Genomic DNA, 20,448 nt, shown 5'->3' on the forward strand with positions numbered 1-20,448 from the left:
TTTGTTTTTCCACCATTGCCACTTCTACGTCGAGTAGTGGCCCGCATCAAGCAGGAGCAAGTTTTGGCTATTCTGATTGCTCCGTCGTGGCCACGGAGGACGTGGTTTGCGGATCTAGTGGGGATGTCATTGTCTCCTCCATGGAGGTAACCCTGTCGCAGGGATCTGTTGGTACAGGGTCCCTTTCAACATCAAAATCTAGATTCTCTGAGACTGCGTGTAGATTGAACGCTTAGTCTTGGCCAAGAGAGGATTCTCTGAGAGATTGATACTCTCGTTCAGGCCAGGAAGCCGTTCACTCGTCACATCTATTATAAGGTGTGGAGGACTTGTCCAGATGTGAGAAGTATGGATATCCTTGGCACAAGGTTAAGGTATCCAGGATTCTGTCCTTTCTCCAGGATGGACTGGAGAAGGGGCTTGCCGCCATTTCCTTGAAGGGACAGATATCGGCTTTATCTGTTTTGTTGCACAAGAGGTTCGGTGAGCTTCCTGATATTCAGTCTTTTGTTCAGGCTCTGTCTAGAATCAGGCCTGTTTTTAGACAGTCTGCTCCTCCCTGGAGCTTGAACTTGGTTCTGAAGGTGTTGCAGAGGGTTCACTTTGAACCTATGCACTCTCTTGACATTAAGTTACTTTCTTGGAAGGTTCTGTTTTTGTTGGCTTTTGCATCGGCACGTAGAGTATCTGAGTTGGCGGCCTTGCAATATGAGCCTCCTTATCTGTTTTTTCACGCTGATAAGGCTGTTCTTTGCACTGGTTTGAGGTTTCTTCCCAAGGTTGTGTCTACTCGTAACATCAATCAGGAAATAGTTGTTCCTTCTTTGTATTCTAACCCTTCTCCTGAGGAGAGGTTACTTCATAATTGAGATGTGGTTCGAACTTTGAAGTTTTATCTTCAGGCTACGAAGGATTTCAGACAGTCTATATCTCTTTTTGTGGTGTATTCAGGGAAGCGCAAGGGGCAGAGAGCCTCTTCAACTTATTTGTCCTTTTGGTTGAGGAGCATGATTCGCTTGGCCTACGAGACAGCGGGACATAAGCCTCCTCAGAGGATCACGGCTCATTCAACTAGAGCTGTGGCTTCTTCTTGAGCCTTCAAGAATGAGGTCTCTATGGAATAGATTTGTAAGGCAGCTACCTGGTCCTCCTTACATACCTTTACAAAATTTTACAGATTTTACGTTTTTGCTTCGGCGGAAGCAGTTTTTAGGAGAAAGGTTTTACAGGCTGTGGTGCCCTCAGATTAGGGTCTGCCTTCTTTTGCCCTCCTGTTTTTTCATTCAGTGTCCTCTAGAGCTTGGGTATTTGTTCCCACAAGTAATAAATGAAGCCGTGGACTCTCCTCCCCTTTAGATGGAAAATATAAATTATGCTTACCTGATAATTTCATTTCCATCGTGGGGAGGAGAGTCAACGTCTCCTGCCAGTTGCTCCGGTGGGCGGACCTAAATTTAGTTTTGTTTCTTCTGGCACCATTTATACCCTGATATTTCTCCTACTGTTCCTTGTTCCCTCAGCAGAATTACTGTGGGATGAGGGAAGTGGGGGAGGTATTTAAGCCTTTGGCTGGGGTGTCTTTGCCTCCTCCTGGTGGTCAGGTTCTTAATTCCCACAAGTAATGAATGAAGCTGTGGACTCTCCTCCCCACGATGGAAATGAAATTATCAGGTAAGCATACTTTATATTTTTAAAAATACTATTAAAAACAGGGGCACTTTCATTCATGAACGTTTACATTGAAGCCGTTCTTTTAAAATACTTACCTTTGCTTCCTAGCAAGCGTGGAACACTGGAGCAGCTATTCCTCCGCCCCCAGGACGTCTCTTCTTACTACAGAAATGATGAATCCGGCTTCCTCCAATCACGGCGTGGGCCTTAGGTAATGTTTGATCTGGGGGGAAGCCGTTATTGGAGGAAGCCGGATTCGTAATTTCTGACATAAGAAGAGACAACCTGGAAGCGGGGGAATTGCTGCTCCAGTGTTCCACGCTTGCTAGGGAGAAAAGTTAAGTATTTTAAAAGAACAGCTTCATTGTAAACTTTCATGAATGAAAGTGCCCCTGTTTTTAATAGTATTTTTAAAAACAGTGCTTTCAATCGTGAAAGTTGACATTCACTTTAATATAAATTATATTTTGTGAATTTGAAACATTAGTGCACACAAAGTGGTTAAAAAAAGTGATTTTTATTTTTGGGGCCAGGCAGATGTTATGGTTTTAAAAAAAAGAATCGATAAGAAACATTAATTTAAGAAAATGTCCTGGCTTTCTATTTGGAATTTTCCACTCCTGAGAATATATACTGTTTAAAAGATTAACTCATATTTTTGTGTCTATATATACTATAAAATCGGATAAAAATCATTTTTGTGTTTGTGACTACTGATTGATGTTGTAAATGTTACTGAAGATGTAATGAAAACCAACTGTTTCTTCTGTGATCAGTCCACGGGTCATCATTACTTGTGGGATATTAACTGCTCCCCTACAGGAAGTGCAAGAGGATTCACCCAGCAGAGTTGCTATATAGCTCCTCCCCTCTATGTCACCCCCAGTCATTCTCTTGCACCCAACGACTAGATAGGATGTGTGAGAGGACTATGGTGATATATTTAGTTTTTATATCTTCAATCAAAAGTTTGTTGTTTTATAATAGCACCGGAGTGTGTTATTCCTTCTCTGGTAGAATTTGAAGAAGAATCTACCTGAGTTTTTTTCTATGATTTTAGCCGGAGTAGTTAAGATCATATTGCTGTTTCTCGGCCATCTGAGGAGAGGTAAACTTCAGATCAGGGGACAGCAGGCAGATTAATCTGCAAAGAGGTATGTAGCAGCTTATTATTTTCTGACATGGAATTGATGAGAAAATCCTGCCATACCGTTATAATGTAAACTCAGCCTTGAATGCAGTAGATGTAGCTGATATCAGGCTGTCATGTATGTATATTTTATACTTCTCTGGTTTTTAGACTGTATACATAGACTTAACCTAATTTGCAGGGACTTGCAATAGGTTTTAAATGACAATTAATTATTGAGGTAAAACGTTTTTTTGCTGGCATGTAAAAACGTTTTTTTCTCTGAGGTACTGGGTGAAAAAATGTTTTGGGCACTATTTTTCCACTTGGCAATAGTTTTGATTTAAATTAGAGCAGTTCACTGATCCCTCTCACTGTTATGTGTGTGGGGGAGGGGCCATTTTGGTGCTTTCACTATGCATCAGAAAAAACTCAGTCAGAGATTCATTTTCTTCCTGCATGATCCGGTTCATCTCTACAGAGTTCAGGGATCTCCAAAGCCTTTTTTGAGGGAAGTAATCATTACAGCAGAGCTGTGCTGATTGTATTGACTGTGATAAAAAAAAAAAAAAAAAAAAAAAAAACGTTTATTTGTGTATTTTTTTTCTGCTGCCTGGGTTAGTTATCATTTGCTGAGGGGAACAATCCTTTGCTAAAACTGTATATTCTGACAAAGATTGATGCTATAACTTAATTATTTTAACTGTTATAATATTTTTCTGTGCTTCTTAAAGGCACAGTTCGTTTTCATATTATTTGTAAATTACTTTGTAAAGTATTTCCAAGTTGCTGTTTATTTGCTAGTGTGTTAAACATGTCTGATTCAGAGGAATATCTCTGTGCTATATGTGTTAATGCCAAAGTGGAGCCCAATAGAAATTTATGTACTAAATGTATTGATGCTATTTTAAAAAACAGTCAATCTGTACAAATTGAACATATTTCACCAAACAACGAGGGGAGAGTTATGCCGACTAACTCGCCTCACGTGTCAGTACCTGCATCTCCCGCTCAGGAGGTGCGTGATATTGTAGCGCCGAGTACATCTGGGCGGCCATTACAAATCACATTACAAGATATGGCTACTGTTATGACTGAAGTTTTGGCTAAACTACCAGAACTAAGAGGTAAACGTGATCACTCTGGGGTGAGAACAGAGTGCGCTGATAATGCAAGGGCCATGTCTGATACTGCGTCACAGTTTGCAGAACGTGAAGACGGAGAGCTTCATTCTGTGGGTGACGGTTCTGATCCAAATAAACTGGACTCAGACATTTCAAATTTTAAATTTAAGCTTGAGAACCTCCGTGTGTTACTAGGGGAGGTATTAGCGGCTCTGAATGATTGTAACACAGTTGCAATCCCAGAAAAAATGTGTAGGTTGGATAAATATTTTGCGGTACCGACGAGTACTGACGTTTTTCCTATACCTAAGAGACTTACTGACATTGTTACTAAGGAGTGGGATAGACCCGGTGTGCCTTTCTCACCCCCTCCTATATTTAGAAAAATGTTTCCAATAGACGTCGCCACACGGGATTTATGGCAAATGGTCCCTAAGGTGGAGGGAGCAGTTTCTACTTTAGCTAAGCGTACCACTATCCCAGTGGAGGATAGCTGTGCTTTTTCAGATCCAATGGATAAAAAATTAGAGGGTTACCTTAAGAAAATGTTTGTTCAACAAGGATTTATATTGCAACCTCTTGCATGTATTGCGCCTGTCACGGCTGCAGCAGCATTTTGGTTTGAGTCTCTGGAAGAGACACTTCAATCATCCACACTAGATGACATCACACACAAACTTAAATTCCTTAAGTTAGCTAATTCATTTATTTCAGATGCCGTAGTACATTTAACTAAACTTGCGGCTAAAAATTCAGGATTTGCCATTCAGGCACGCAGAGCTCTGTGGCTGAAATCCTGGTCAGCTGATGTTACGTCTAAATCTAAATTGCTTAATATTCCTTTCAAAGGGCAGACCTTATTCGGGCCCGGCTTGAAAGAGATTATTGCTGACATTACAGGAGGTAAAGGTCATGCCCTGCCTCAGGACAAGGCCAAAGCCAAGGCTAGACAGTCCAATTTTCGTTCCTTTCGTAATTTCAAAGCAGGAGCAGCATCAACTTCCTCTGCACCAAAACAGGAAGGAGCTGTTGCTCGCTACAGACAAGGCTGGAAACCTAACCAGTCCTGGAACAGGGGCAAACAGGCCAGAAAACCTGCTGCTGCCCCTAAGACAGCATGAATTGAGGGCCCCCGATCCGGGACCGGATCTAGTGGGGGGCAGACTTTCCCTCTTCGCCCAGACTTGGGCAAGAGATGTTCAGGATCCCTGGGCGTTAGAGATCATATCTCAGGGATACCTTCTGGACTTCAAATCCTCTCCCCCAAGAGGGAGATTTCATCTGTCAAGGTTGTCAACAAACCTAACAAAGAAGGAAGCGTTTCTACGCTGCGTACAAGATCTTTTATTAATGGGAGTGATCCATCCAGTTCCGCGGTTGGAACAAGGACAAGGGTTTTACTCAAATCTGTTTGTAGTTCCCAAAAAAGAGGGAACCTTCAGGCCAATCTTGGATTTAAAGATCCTAAACAAATTCCTAAGAGTTCCATCGTTCAAGATGGAAACTATTCGAACAATTTTGCCCATGATCCAAGAGGGTCAGTACATGACCACAGTGGATTTAAAGGATGCTTACCTTCACATACCGATTCATAGAAGTCATTACCGGTATCTAAGGTTTGCCTTTTTAGACAGGCATTACCAGTTTGTAGCTCTTCCATTCGGACTGGCTACGGCTCCAAGAATCTTCACAAAGGTTCTGGGCACTCTTCTGGCGGTACTAAGACCGCGAGGAATTTCAGTAGCTCCGTACTTAGACGACATACTGATACAAGCTTCAAGCTTTCAAACTGCCAAATCTCATACAGAGATAGTACTGGCATTTCTAAGGTCGCATGGATGGAAAGTGAACGAAGAGAAAAGTTCTCTCTTTCCACTCACAAGAGTTCCCTTCCTGGGGACTCTGATAGATTCTGTAGAAATGAAGATTTACCTGACAGAGGACAGGTTAACAAAACTTCAAAATGCATGCCGTGTCCTTCATTCCATTCAACACTCTAAATCTGAATCAAGAGACCAGAAATTCTCTTCTATGGTGGCTTTATCGGCCACATCTGTCCAGGGGAATGCCATTCAGCAGGCCAGACTGGTCAATTGTAACAACAGACGCCAGCCTACTAGGTTGGGGCGCTGTCTGGAATTCTCTGAAGGCTCAGGGACTATGGAATCAGGAGGAGAGTCTTCCAATAAACATTCTGGAATTGAGAGCAGTCCTCAATGCTCTTCTGGCTGGGCCCCAGTTAACAACTCGGGGGTTCATCAGGTTCCAGTCGGACAACATCACGACTGTAGCTTATATCAACCATCAGGGAGGGACAAGAAGCTCCCTAGCAATGATGGAAGTATCGAAGATAATTCGCTGGGCAGAGTCTCACTCTTGCCACCTGTCTGCAATCCACATCCCGGGAGTGGAGAACTGGGAGGCGGATTTCTTAAGTCGTCAGACTTTTCATCCGGGGGAGTGGGAACTTCATCCAGAGGTCTTTGCCCAAATACTTCGACGTTGGGGCAAACCAGAGATAGATCTCATGGCGTCTCGACAGAACGCCAAGCTTCCGCGCTACGGGTCCAGATCCAGGGATCCGGGAGCGGTCCTGATAGATGCCTTGACAGCACCATGGACCTTCAGGATGGCTTATGTGTTTCCACCTTTCCCGATGCTTCCTCGATTGATTGCCAGAATCAAACAGGAGAAAGCATCAGTGATTCTAATAGCGCCTGCATGGCCACGCAGGACTTGGTATGCAGATCTGGTGGACATGTCATTCTGTCCACCTTGGTCGTTACCTCTGAAACAGGACCTTCTGATTCAGGGTCCTTTCAAACATCAAAATCTAACTTCTCTGAAGCTGACTGCTTGGAAATTGAACGCTTGATCTTATCAAAGCGTGGTTTTTCTGAGTCAGTTATTGATACCTTAATACAGGCTAGGAAGCCTGTTACCAGAAAGATTTACCATAAAATATGGCGTAAATACCTATATTGGTGCGAATCCAAAGGTTACTCTTGGAGTAAGGTTAGGATTCCTAGGATATTGTCTTTTCTACAAGAAGGTTTAGAAAAGGGGTTATCCGCTAGTTCCTTAAAGGGACAGATCTCAGCTCTGTCCATTCTGTTACACAAGCGTCTGTCAGAAGTTCCAGACGTTCAGGCTTTTTGTCAGGCTTTGGCCAGGATTAAACCTGTGTTTAAAGCTGTGGCTCCACCATGGAGTTTAAACCTTGTTCTTAACGTTTTACAGGGTGTTCCGTTTGAACCCCTTCATTCCATTGATATAAAGTTGTTATCTTGGAAAGTTCTATTTTTAATGGCTATTTCCTCGGCTCGAAGAGTCTCTGAGTTATCAGCCTTACATTGTGATTCTCCTTATTTGATTTTTCACTCGGATAAGGTAGTTCTGCGTACTAAACCTGGGTTCTTACCTAAGGTAGTCACTAACAGGAATATCAATCAGGTGATTGTTGTTCCATCCTTGTGCCCAAATCCTTCTTCGAGGAAGGAACGTCTTTTGCACAATCTGGATGTAGTTCGTGCCCTTAAATTTTATTTACAGGCAACTAAAGATTTTCGACAAACGTCTTCCCTGTTTGTCGTTTACTCTGGTCAGAGGAGAGGTCAAAAAGCTTCTGCTACCTCTCTCTCTTTTTGGCTTCGTAGCATAATTCGTTTAGCTTATGAGACTGCTGGACAGCAGCCTCCTGAAAGAATTACAGCTCATTCCACTAGAGCTGTGGCTTCCACTTGGGCCTTTAAGAATGAGGCCTCTGTTGAACAGATTTGCAAGGCTGCAACTTGGTCTTCGCTTCATACTTTTTCCAAATTTTACAAATTTGACACTTTTGCTTCCTCGGAGGCTATTTTTGGGAGAAAGGTTCTTCAGGCAGTGGTTCCTTCTGTATAAAGAGCCTGCCTATCCCTCCCGTCATCCGTGTACTTTTGCTTTGGTATTGGTATCCCACAAGTAATGATGACCCGTGGACTGATCACACTTAACAGAAGAAAACATAATTTATGCTTACCTGATAAATTCCTTTCTTCTGTAGTGTGATCAGTCCACGGCCCGCCCTGTTTTTTAAGGCAGGTAAATATTTTTTAAATTATACTCCAGTCACCACTACACCCTTGGCTTCTCCTTTCTCGTTGGTCCTTGGTCGAATGACTGGAGGTGACGTAGAGGGGAGGAGCTATATAGCAACTCTGCTGGGTGAATCCTCTTGCACTTCCTGTAGGGGAGCAGTTAATATCCCACAAGTAATGATGACCCGTGGACTGATCACACTACAGAAGAAAGGAATTTATCAGGTAAGCATAAATTATGTTTTTACATCTCTATGCTAATCAATGATACCTAAGCAAGTATTTTTAAATGCAACTGTTAAACCGTTTCTTATCTAACAAATGTAAATTTCTGCTTCCTCCAGAGGAGACGAAACAAGTATTGAGACTCAGTTTGACTGAATTCTCATTACCCAAATTCTACCTGTTGTTTGGAATTAGTAAAGTGAAGTCTGCAGCTGTTATAGCTTTCCGATCCAGTTACCGTGACAGATCCTTTTCACCAGGATCTTATGAGAGGGAAACTTTTGCTTTGACTTCATTGGAGACCGTTACAGAAGCCCTGCTGGAAATTATGGAGGTATGATTTCCACTTACCTTTCTTCAATGTAAAGGTTAGTAGTTGAAGCTGTGTGGTAAAAAGTTTCAAATCTAGGGAACAGGACAGAGTAATCCTTATGCCTTCTCTGTCTTGTCCTTATTTACTGTATTATTGTTACCACCCTGTATAACTAACTATACAGAACTTGTCAACACATTGTAGATCAGGGCTGGGCAGACTTTTTGTAAGGCAAGGGCTACCTCTAATTTTATTCCAAGTGACGTGGTCACCTAACTAAAAAAAAACACAGTCTTGATAATAATAATTACAATAATGTATTTATTCAAAAAACACAAAGAATTGTCCAGCACACACTGTATTTCTTTTTAAAGACATGATGAGTCCACGGATCATCATCCTTACTTGTGGGATATCACCTCCTGGTCAGCAGGAGGAGGCAAAGAGCACCACAGCAGAGCTGTGAAATAGCTCCTCCCCTCCCTCCCACTCCAGTCATTCTCTTTGCCTCCGTTAGTAATAGGAAGAGGTAGAGTGAGCTGTTAGTTTAGATTCTTCAATCAAGAGTTTATTATTTTTAAAGTAGTGCCAAAGAGTGCTACTTTTGTTCTAGGGTTTAGCCTTGGTCCATATCAGTCTCTGTAGTAGAGCCTTGGTGGCTTTAAAGCAATGGGAACTTGTGGGACATAATTCTCACTGCGCCTCCCATATTTCTGCTGCCCTATATCCTTCAGCCTGAGGTTCTCACTGTCTCAGCATTTGTTTTTCAGACTTTCAGGCTGAAAGTTTTCTTTTGGGCAGTGACAGGGCACTGGTGCTGGAGTTATGTTGTTTAATTTATTTTTATGGAGGACTCCGGAGTAGGGCTGCAACTAACGATTATTTTCATAATCGATTAATCGGCCGATTATTTTTTCGATTAATCGACTAATCGGATAAAAAGAGAATCAATAATAGTTTTCTAAAACTTTACATTAACACAACTGTTTCTTCAATTTTTAAGCAGCAGAGCACAGTTTTATAATTAAACAAAACAAAACCACAAACTGTTTGAAAAGAGGTAGAACTAGAAAGAGTTAGCCTATCACTGTTAATAACATTCTATTTTTCACTCTTTCAGAAACTTTGCAATGAAATGCAAAAATCTCAACATGTCCACATGCTTCTGGCTAAGGCTGGTTCTCCGTTTGCAGCTATATTTCCTGCAGGAGAGAAAAGGCTGTTGAGGTGTATAAGTAGGGTTTTGCCAATTTTACCAAAGTGGGATATTTATCTTTGTTAGCTCTTCACCAATGCTAAGTGTTTTCTACCTTGGCAAGGGGCCTCTCAATAAAGTAACCCTTGACTTCATTCTAACATAAAAATATCTTGAATATCTATATGCAATGGTAAATAAACAGCTATAAGGTTAGGGGAAATATCTAGTCCGCTCTAAAAATAACGAATATATACTTATAAAGGTTGACTCTGGTACATATCACAATTTATTAAAAATATTAAAAAAACTATAAAAAACAAAATCAAAAGCGCTAAGGACTGTATATCAATAACAGGACAAAGCCTTACACATTTATTTATACAGTACATATAATCAGCAATAGCAAGCAATACGCTAATAATTGTGCAAACAGATAATAGTGCACATCAATTTAAATAACTTCCATCAATCTAGGGGCAAGGTGTAAACAACAAGCTTGGCACTATATCATGAAAAGCATAGTTCCAAATCACCAGATTTAAAATAAACAATCCAAATGATGACTATTATAGCTGGGTTGCACATAAGCCAGGGGTAGTTGTAAACGTATACTGTCCTGAAAAAGTGAAAATTAGACGTCTGTAGACGTCCTTTAGGCTAAGAACATAACCATAAAACACATTCCATATGCAGGAGTTCATTGGAGTGAAGCAGCTGGTGTTGTGCACAGACCAACTAATTGCAAACCAACTAATCGATTAATCGATTATGAGATTCGTTGACAACTATTTCCATAATCGATTATTATCGATTATGACGATTAGTTGTTGCAGCTCTACTCCGGAGGTTTCACAGTATTTTTTCCCTCTGAGGGAGAGACATTCTGCATTCGGTACGCCCACGATGGGCGGGAGTTCCTGTGTTTGCGCGCCTCTTCACTGAGAGCTGTTTTTCAGAAGAGATTAGTGCGTCACTCAGCTGGGCTAGTTGTTTGTCGGTGCTTGAGCGGCATGTAGTATACTTTCAATGCGCTCATAGCACGGATGTGAGAAAACAGAATTTATGCTTACCTGATAAATTACTTTCTCCAACGGTGTGTCCGGTCCACGGCGTCATCCATTACTTGTGGGAAATGTTCTCCCCCACAGGGAAAGGCAAGGAGAGCACACAGCAAGAGCTGTCCATATAGCTCCCCCTCTGGCTCCGCCCCCCAGTCATTCGACCGACGGTTAGGAGAAAAAGGAGAAACTATAGGGTGCCGTGGTGACTGTAGTGTATAAAGAAAAAATTTTCAACCTGATTAAAAAAAAAAAAAAAACAGGGCGGGCCGTGGACTGGACACACCGTTGGAGAAAGTAATTTATCAGGTAAGCATAAATTCTGTTTTCTCCAACATTGGTGTGTCCGGTCCACGGCGTCATCCATTACTTGTGGGAACCAATACCAAAGCTTTAGGACACGGATGAAGGGAGGGAGCAAATCAGGTTACCTAAACAGAAGGCACCACGGCTTGCAAAACCTTTCTCCCAAAAACAGCCTCCGAAGAAGCAAAAATATCAAATTTGTAGAATTTGGCAAAAGTGTGCAGAGAAGACCAAGTCGCTGCCTTACATATCTGGTCAACAGAAGCCTCGTTCTTATAGGCCCATGTGGAAGCCACAGCCGGCAGTCTCGTAAGCCAAGGGGATAATGCTTTTCAGCCAGAAAGAGAGAGAGGTAGCAGTAGCTTTTTGACCTCTCCTCTTACCAGAGTAAACGACAAACAAGGATGAGGTTTGTCTAAAATCTTTTGTTGCTTCTAAATAGAACTTTAAAGCACGAACAACATCTAAATTGTGTAATAAACGTTCCTTCTTTGAAACTGGATTCGGACGCAAAGAAGGAACAACTATTTCCTGGTTGATGTTCTTGTTGGAAACAACTTTTGGAAGAAAACCAGGCTTAGTACGCAAAACAACCTTATCTGAATGGAACACCAGATAGGGTGGATCACACTGCAAAGCAGATCATTCAGAAACTCTTCTAGCAGAAGAAATAGCAACCAAAAACAGAACTTTCCAAGATAGTAACTTAATATCTATGGAATGTAAAGGTTCAAACGGAACCCCTTGAAGAACTGAAAGAACTAAATTTAGACTCCAAGGAGGAGTCATGGGTCTGTAAACAGGCTTGATTCTAACCAAAGCCTGAACAAAAGCTTGTACATCTGGCAAAGCTGCCAGTCGTTTGTGCAACAAGACGGATAATGCAGAAATCTGTCCTTTTAGAGAACTAGCTGACAATCCTTTATCCAAACCTTCTTGGAGAAAGGAGAGAATCTTTGGAATTTTAATCTTACTGCAGGAGAATCCTTTGGATTCACACCAACAGATATATTTTTTCCATATTTTATGGTAAATCTTTCTAGTCACAGGTTTTCTGGCTTGGACCAGAGTATCAATCACAGAATTTGAAAACCCACGCTTGGATAAAATCAAGCGTTCAATTTCCAAGCAGTCAGCTGCAGAGAAACTAGATTGGCATGTTCGAATGGACCTTGTACTAGAAGGTCCTGTCTCAAAGGTAGCTTCCATGGTGGAGCCGATGACATATTCACCAGGTCTGCATACCAAGTCCTGCGTGGCCACGCAGGAGCTATCAGAATCACAGAGGCCTTCTCCTGTTTGATCCTGGCTATGAGCCTGGGGAGGAGAGGAAACGGTGGAAACACATATGCTAGGTTGAACGACCAAGGCGCCACTAATGCATCCACTAGAGTCGCCTTGGGATCCCTGGATCTGGACCCGTAGAAAGGAATCTTGAAGTTCTGACGGGACGCCATTAGATCCATGTCTGGAATGCCCCATAATTGGGTTAACTGAGCAAAGACCTCCGGATGGAGTTCCCACTCCCCCGGATGGAAAGTCTGACGACTCAAATAGTCCGCCTCCCAGTTGTCTACTCCTGGGATGTGAATAGCAGATAGATGGCAGGAGTGATTATCTGCCCATTGGATTATCTTGGTTACTTCCTTCATTGCTAGGGAACTCTTTGTTCCCCCCTGATGATTGATGTACGCAACAGTCGTTATGTTGTCCGACTGAAATCTTATGAACCTGGCTTCCGCTAGCTGAGGCCAAGCCAGGAGCGCATTGAATATAGCTCTTAGTTCCAAAATGTTTATCGGGAGAAGCGACTCTTGATAGAAGAATAAAAAACTACAACTAACACCACAAACTCCTCGCCATCCCCGTGGTAGATGCTACTTGTTCAGAGCGGCAAGGAGAATGACTGGGGGGCGGAGCCAGAGGGGGAGCTATATGGACAGCTCTTGCTGTGTGCTCTCCTTGCCTTTCCCTGTGGGGGAGAACATTTCCCACAAGTAATGGATGACGCCGTGGACCGGACACACCAATGTTGGAGAAAGTCTGGTTCAGAGGCTGACTGTGTGAAACGGATAGTTACAGAGGATCCGGTGTCAGTTTGCATGGTAGGAGCACTTCAGCAGGCTGCTGAGGTGCAGAGGTGCATTTAATTGTTTCTTTTTCTGGCTTTTTGTATTACAGACAAATCTGACATTTTACAGCAAAACCGTTTGCATTTAAAGAGACTGTAACGTTTTTTTTCATAAATTTATTTTGTTAATATTTATCATTTTTTGTGTGGAATCTTTAACAATTTGTAATGAAAGATGGACCAAGAGGGTGTGCAGTATGTTACATGTGCTTTGTGTAAATGTGGAACCACCAATCCCCTTCTGTCCTACATGTATTGAAAGGACTGTAAGTTTTAGGGATAAACTTTTTACTGAGCCAATCTCCTCTCAGGCAGATGTTGTCCAAGAGTCTTTTGATGAGGGTCAATATATGCCGCAACTTTCTTCCCAAGCGTCCCAAAAATGAACGCCCACACCAGCAGTGCCCTGTGCTTCTGTTCTAGCACCTGCTGGAGTTACTTTAAAAGACATAGCTGCGGTTATGTCTTCCACAATTTCTGATGCTTTGTCTGCTTTTCCTATGTTTCAAGGCTAGCGCAAGAGGAAAGACAACCATGTTATCAGTGAGGTTTCTGATGCCATGGTTACAGTCTCAGATGTACCCTCCCAGGGAACTGAGATGGAGGGTATAGAGGTTCTATCTGAAGGTGAGATTTCAGATTCAGAGAGTTCTTTACCTTTGACTGATTCAGAGGTTGTCTCTTTCCAATTTAAACTAGAACACCTCCGTCTGTTACTCAGGGAGGTGATGATTACCTTAGACGACTGTGATTCCACCGTAGTAGTCGCTCCTGCGAAGGCGAGTAAATTGGACAGATATTTCAATGTTTTTCCAGTTCCTAAGCGAGCTTCGGAGATTGTTTTTAAGGAATGGGAGAGAGCAGGTATTCCCTTCTCTTGGCAATCGGTTCCTAATGTAGAAGGGGATATCTCTACTTTAGCCAAGCAAACTACTATTCCTATTGAGGATTCAAAGAAGTAAACAAAAATACAACAAAGTAATTTTCGCTCCTTTCGTAATTTCAAGGGAAATTCTTTCTCTTCCTCCTCTAAACAAGAAGGAAACTATTCGCAATCTAAGCCTACTTGGAGACCCAATCAGCCTTGGAACAACAGTAAACAGTCCAAGAAGCCTGCTGCTGACTCCAAATCAGCATGAATTGCATGCCCCCGATCCGAGACCGGATCTGGTGGGGGGCAGACTTTCTTTCTTCGTTCAGGCTTGGGTGCGAGACGTTCAGGATCCCTGAGCTATAGAAATAGTGTCTCAGGGTTACAAACTGGAGTTCAAAAATTTTCCTCCTCGAGGAACATTTCTTCTTTCAACATTATCTGCAAACCAGATAAAGAGAGAGGCGTTCTTACATTGTGTAAGAGACCTCTCCTCCCTGGGAGTGATTATTCCCATTCCTGTACAGGAACACGGGCAGGGTTTTTATTGTTACTGTTTGTAGTTCCCAAGAAGGAGGGAACCTTCAGACCTATCTTAGACCTCAAGAGTCTGAACAAGTTTCTCAGAGTTCTATCTTTCAAGATGGAAACTATTTGTACCATTCTTCCATTGATCCAGGAGGGTCAATTTATGACAGTGGACTTAAAGGATGCATATCTTCATGTTCCTATCCACAGAGATCATCACAAGTTCCTAAGGTTTGCCTTTCTGGACAGACACTTTCAGTTCGTGGCTCTTCCTTTCGGGCTGGCCACGGCACCCAGAATTTTCACAAAGGTCCTGGGGTCTCTGCTGGTGGTTCTAAGACCGCGGGGCATTGCGGTGGTGCCTTATCTGGACGATATTCTAATCCAGGCGCCATCTTGTCAACAAGCAAGGTCCCATACCGACATTGTACTATCCTTCCTGAGAACTCACAGATGGAAGGTGAATCTGGAAAAAAGTTTCTTAATCCCAAAAACAAGGGGGACTTTCTTGGGAACTTTGATCGATTCTATATCACCAAGGTCAGGAAATCAAAGATTCTAGATACCTGTCGAGCCCTTCAGTCCAATCCTCGGCCGTCAGTGGCCCAGTGCATGGAAGTAATCGGACTGATGGTGGTGGCAATGGACATCATCCCGTTTGCTCGGTTTCATCTCAGACCTCTGCAGTTAAACATGCTCATGCTGTGGAATGGAGATTATGCAGACGTGTGTCCTCGAATAAACCTGGAGCAGGAGACAAGGGATTCACTTCAATGGTGGTTGCCTCTGGATCGTCTATCCCAGGGAACATGCTTTCGCAGACCATCCTGGGTGATTGTGACAACAGATGCCAGCCTTCTAGGGTGGAGAGCTGTCTGGGGTCCTCTAAAGGCTCAGGGAGTGTGGACTCAGGCATAGTCTGTTCTTCCTATAAACATCCTGGAAATGAGAGCGATCTTCAATGCTCTTCTGGCCTGGCCTCAGTTGGCTTTGACCCAGTTTATCAGATTCCAGACAGACAACATAACGACAGTGGCTTACATCAATCATCAGGAAGGAACAAGGAGTTCCTTAGCGATTATAGAGGTAGCCAAGATAATCCGGTGGGCGGAGGCCCATTCTTGCCATCTGTCAGCGATCCACATCCCCAGGGTTGGACAACTGGGAGGCGGACTTTCTGAGCAGTCAGACCTTTCATCCGGGAGAGTGGGAACTCCATCCGGAAGTATTCTCCAACCTGATTCTCAAATGGGGTTGGCCGGAGTTAGATCTCATGGCATCTCGTCAGAATGCCAAGCTCCCGGGATACAGGTCAACGTCCAGGGATCCTCAGGCAGAACTGATAGATGCTCTAGCAGTTCCTTGGTCCTTCAGCCTAGCATATATTTTTCCCCCGTTTGCTCTTCTTCCTCGGGTGATTGCTCGAATCAAACAGGAGAAGGCATCCTCATTGCTCCTGCGTGGCCTCGCAGGAATTTGGTATGCCGATCTGGTGGACATGTCATCCCTGCCACCTTGGAGACTGCCATTGAGGAAGGATCTTCTCATTCAAGGACCCTTCCTTCATCCAAATCTAATTTCTCTGAAGCTGACTGCTTGGAGATTGAACTCTTAATTCTATCCAAGCGGGGTTTCTCGGATTCGGTCATAGAGACCTTGATTCAGGCGCGTAAGCCTGTAACTAGAAAGATTTACTATAGGATATGGCGTAAATATCTTTATTGGTGTGAATCCAAGGGCTACTCATGGAGTAGAGTTAGGATTCCCAGAATTTTGTCTTTTCTCCAAGAAGGATTGGATAAGGGTTTATCGGCAAGTTCCCTAAAGGGTCAGATCTCTTCCTTATCTATTTTGTTACACAAACGTCTGGCTGATGTCCCAGATGTTCAATCCTTTTGTCAGGCCTTGGTTAGGATCAGGCCTGTGTTCAAACCAGTTACTCTCCATGGAGTCTGAATTTAGTTCTTAAAGTTCTTCAAGGGGCTCCGTTTGAGCCTATGCATTCCTTAGATATTAAGTTGTTATCTTGGAAAGTTTTATTTCTTGTTGCTATTTCTTCAGCTCGAAGAGTGTCTGAGCTTTCGGTGTTGCAATACATTTCGCCTCACCTTATTTTCCATTCGGATAAGGTAGTTTTACGTACTAAACTAGGGTTCCTTCCTAAGGTTGTTTCAGACAGGAACATTAATCAGGAGATTGTTGTTCCTTCCTTGTGTCCTAATCTTTCTTCTCAGAAGGAACGTCTTCTGCACAATTTGGACGTAGTCAGTGCTTTGAAGTTTTACTTACAAGCAACTAAAGACTTTCGTCAGTCTTCTTCTCGGTTTGTAATTTTCTCTAGAAAGCGTAAGGGTCAGAAAGCTACGGCTACCTCTTTCTTTTTGGTTGAAGAGTATCATCCGCTTTGCATATGAGACTGCTGGACAGCAGCCTCCTGAAAGCATTGTGGCTCATTCCACTAGGGCGGTTGCTTAATCATGGGCATTCAAAATTCTTTGGAACAGATTTGCAAGGCTGCAACTTGATCTTCTCTTCACACTTTTTCAAAATTTTACAAATTTGATACTTTTGCCTCGGCTGAGGCTGCTTTTGGGAGAAAGGTTCTTCAAGCAGTGGTGCCTTCCATTTAGGTTCCCTGTCTTGTCCCTCCCTTATCATTCATGTACTCTTGCTTAGGTATTGTATCCCACAAGTAAGGATGATGATCCGTGGACTCATCGTGTCTTTAAAAAGAAAAGAAAATGTATGCTTACCTGATAAATTTGTTTCTTTTTAGACACGATGAGTCCACGGCCCGCCCTGTTCTTTTTAAGACATGGTGTTCTTTTTTGTAAACTTCAGACACATCTGCACCTTGGCTTTTCCTTTCTCTTCCTAACTTCGGTCGAATGACTAGAGTGGGAGGGAGGGGAGGAGCTATTTGGCAGCTCTGCTGTGGTGCTCTTTGCCTCCTCCTGCTGACCAGGAGGTGATATCCCATAAGTAAGGATGATGATCCGTGGACTCATCGTGTCTAAAAAGAAACAAATGTATCATGTAAGCATAAATTTTCTTTTTTGCTACAAATAGGACCTGCTGGCGGAAAATTTTAATTTTGCCACAAAATAGGACCTGTTGGCTGAAAATTGTATTTTTGCTACAAATATGACCTGCTGGCTGAAAATTTTATTTTTGCCACAAATAGGACCTGCTGGCTGAAAAATTTATTTTTTCCTACAAATAGAACCTGCTGGCTGAAAATTGTATTTTTGACACAAATAGGACCTGCTGGCCGTAAATGGTATTTTTGACACAAATAGGACATGCTGGCTGAAAATTTTATTTTTGACACAAATAATACAGCTTTAAAAATCAGCCACGCTCTTTAACAAATACAGCTGCACTCTGTTTTTACTTACTGCGAGAGCTCTCTCTTTACATCACGCTGGGACCATCAAGCAACTTTATCTGTGTACCGCGCCTGCGTATGATAAGTAGTCTCACAATCAAGACGGCTCGAGACTCATTCTACAAAGTAATTTTTTTGGCTGGACGCCAAGTCAGGTTGATTAAGGTCCTGTAACCAAAGCTGGGGCAGCAAGTTCAGCTACAGCTGTGTCGCGCATGCTGAAGTACAGTGCCCATACCACCGTCATAGACTCCAAGTCATAGCCGATTTCAAAAGTCTGCATAAGAGAAATATTTCTCACACATTTACGGTGGCGAGGCTCTTCCCTCAGAATCTAGATTCTATCTAGAATTCTAGATTCTGAGTGAAGAGCCTCGACGCCATAGATGTGTGAGAAATCTTTCTCTTATTATGCAGACTTTTTAAATCTTACAAGCGGTCACCTCAAAATTCACTCGCGGTCCACTGGTAGACTTCGATCTACCTCTTGCCCACCCCTGTTGTAGATAGTTGATGATAATATTCCTTAAAAAGCAGCTGGTGGTAAGGCATTTTTATTATTATTTTTTTCCCTCTCATATCACCAAGAAGATACTTCATACTTTTTTCCAGTCAGTAGCTTTGTATATTGTGTTTTAATGTTCTGCAATAAATGTCCCTGTTTCTTTTTATAAAAATAAAAATATAGGCTACAAGTCTAACTTGTTTCCTTTTACTATTAGGCTTGTATGAGAGACATTCCAAACTGCAAGTGGCTGGACCAGTGGACGGAACTAGCTCAGAAGTATGTTATTGCATAAGTACACTCTTGATTTTCAGACCATTAGTGATTATTTTGTGTAAACTGTTCCCTTCTCTCTGCTAGGTTTGCTTTCCAGTATAACCCGTCACTTCAGCCACGTGCTCTTGTTGTATTTGGCTGTATCAGCAAACGTGTTTCTCATGGACAGATAAAGCAAATTATTCGAATCCTGAGCAAGGTATTATGTAGACACCTGCACCATAGTGATGATCTACTATATATAGATGTTTGGGGGTTGTGGGGTGTTAAATATTCTACCATTCCAAAGAATTTTAATTTACAGCGCTTCTCTGCAAATACTACTACTTATAGTTTCCATACCACCTCCCACCTTACTATATGTAGGCAGCTGTTAACCTTCAAGTAGAATTTTTTTAGAATATTATTTTAGAAGCTTGACTAACTTCTGTTAAAGGACCACTAAACACAGTAGAATCACATAATCAATAAGTGCATAATAAATAGACAATGCAAAAGCACTTAATTTAAATTTCACATGAGTACAGTAGTATTTTTTTTTCTTACAAATTTCAAAGTTCGTTTTATTTTCTCTCCCACTGCATCATGTGATAGCCATCAGCCAATCACAAAATGCATATGCATATATGCTGTGAATCTTGCACATGCTCAGTAGTAGCTGGTGACTCAAAGTGTGTATATATAAAAAGATTGTCCATATTTAGGCAATGGATGTGGATTGGAAAGTGTTTTTTAGATTGCATTCTCTATCTGAATCATGGATGTCTGATTATGGCTTATCCATCCAGGATTTTTTATTAAATAGCTTTTTTTTTTTCCCTAGAACTTTTGTTTTTTTACATTTTAAAGTCATAGTGGTGTTTGATTTAATTTCACAGGGGTTTCATTCAAAAGCACACATTAAAACAGTGTTCATTGTTTATCGTTGATTTAAAGTGCTTTTAGTTATATCCTCATGATTGCATATCAAATAAATACTTGGTGTTGTGCTATTTGATTAAGCTAAGCTTGAGTTGCAGAACTGTGAAACCCATTGGCTCCTCAAAAATAATTTCTCTTCACTTAACTTCAAGTATCCCTTCCTTTTAAATGTGTCATTGTGCGTACATGAATCCAGTACCTTCCCTTTTTACTTATTCTGAAAGATGAAACCAGTTTACCAGCAGCGTCATTGCTTAAAAATGAAGATGGATTTGAGTGAATAATAATTCTATTTATGGAACATGAAACCCCAAACATTTTCTTGATTCAGATAGCATACCTTTTTCATCAACTTTCCAGTTTACTTCTATTATCAAATTAACATCATTCTTTTGGCATCCTTTGTTGAAGGAGCCGCAATGCACTACTGAGAGATAGCTAGACACATCTCATGAGCCAATTACAAGAGGCTTATGTGTGCAACCACTAATCAGCAGCTTGTTTCCAGTAGTACAAGCTAGTCATGAACTTACCTAGGAATGATTTCAAAGAGAACAAAGCAAATTAGATCTTAGAAATAAACTGGAAAGTTGTTTAAAACTGTATGCTCTATCAGAATTTTGAAAGTTTATTTTTTATTTTAACGTCCCTTTAAAAGCCTTTTCTTTATCAAGACAAATGTAAAATGTATGTGTATTCAGTGTGCTTGATGGATCCTATTTTTTTTT

General features: G+C 41.9%; 1 protein-coding gene across 7 annotated transcripts in view; it reads left to right on the plus strand.

The window, feature by feature from the left end:
• Positions 1–20,448, plus strand: part of NF1 (neurofibromin 1) — a 1,508,106-nt gene that overhangs the window by 1,181,124 nt on the left and 306,534 nt on the right. For all 7 annotated transcript variants that reach the window (XM_053707520.1, XM_053707522.1, XM_053707523.1 and 4 more), the window contains 3 exons: positions 8,345–8,559; positions 18,741–18,802; positions 18,884–18,998. In XM_053707520.1, coding sequence (XP_053563495.1) covers positions 8,345–8,559; positions 18,741–18,802; positions 18,884–18,998 — 392 coding nt within the window. The remainder of the gene's footprint in view (positions 1–8,344; positions 8,560–18,740; positions 18,803–18,883; positions 18,999–20,448) is intronic.

This window comes from Bombina bombina, chromosome 3 (assembly GCF_027579735.1).
Source record: "Bombina bombina isolate aBomBom1 chromosome 3, aBomBom1.pri, whole genome shotgun sequence".
NCBI classification, from domain to species: Eukaryota; Metazoa; Chordata; class Amphibia; order Anura; family Bombinatoridae; genus Bombina; species Bombina bombina.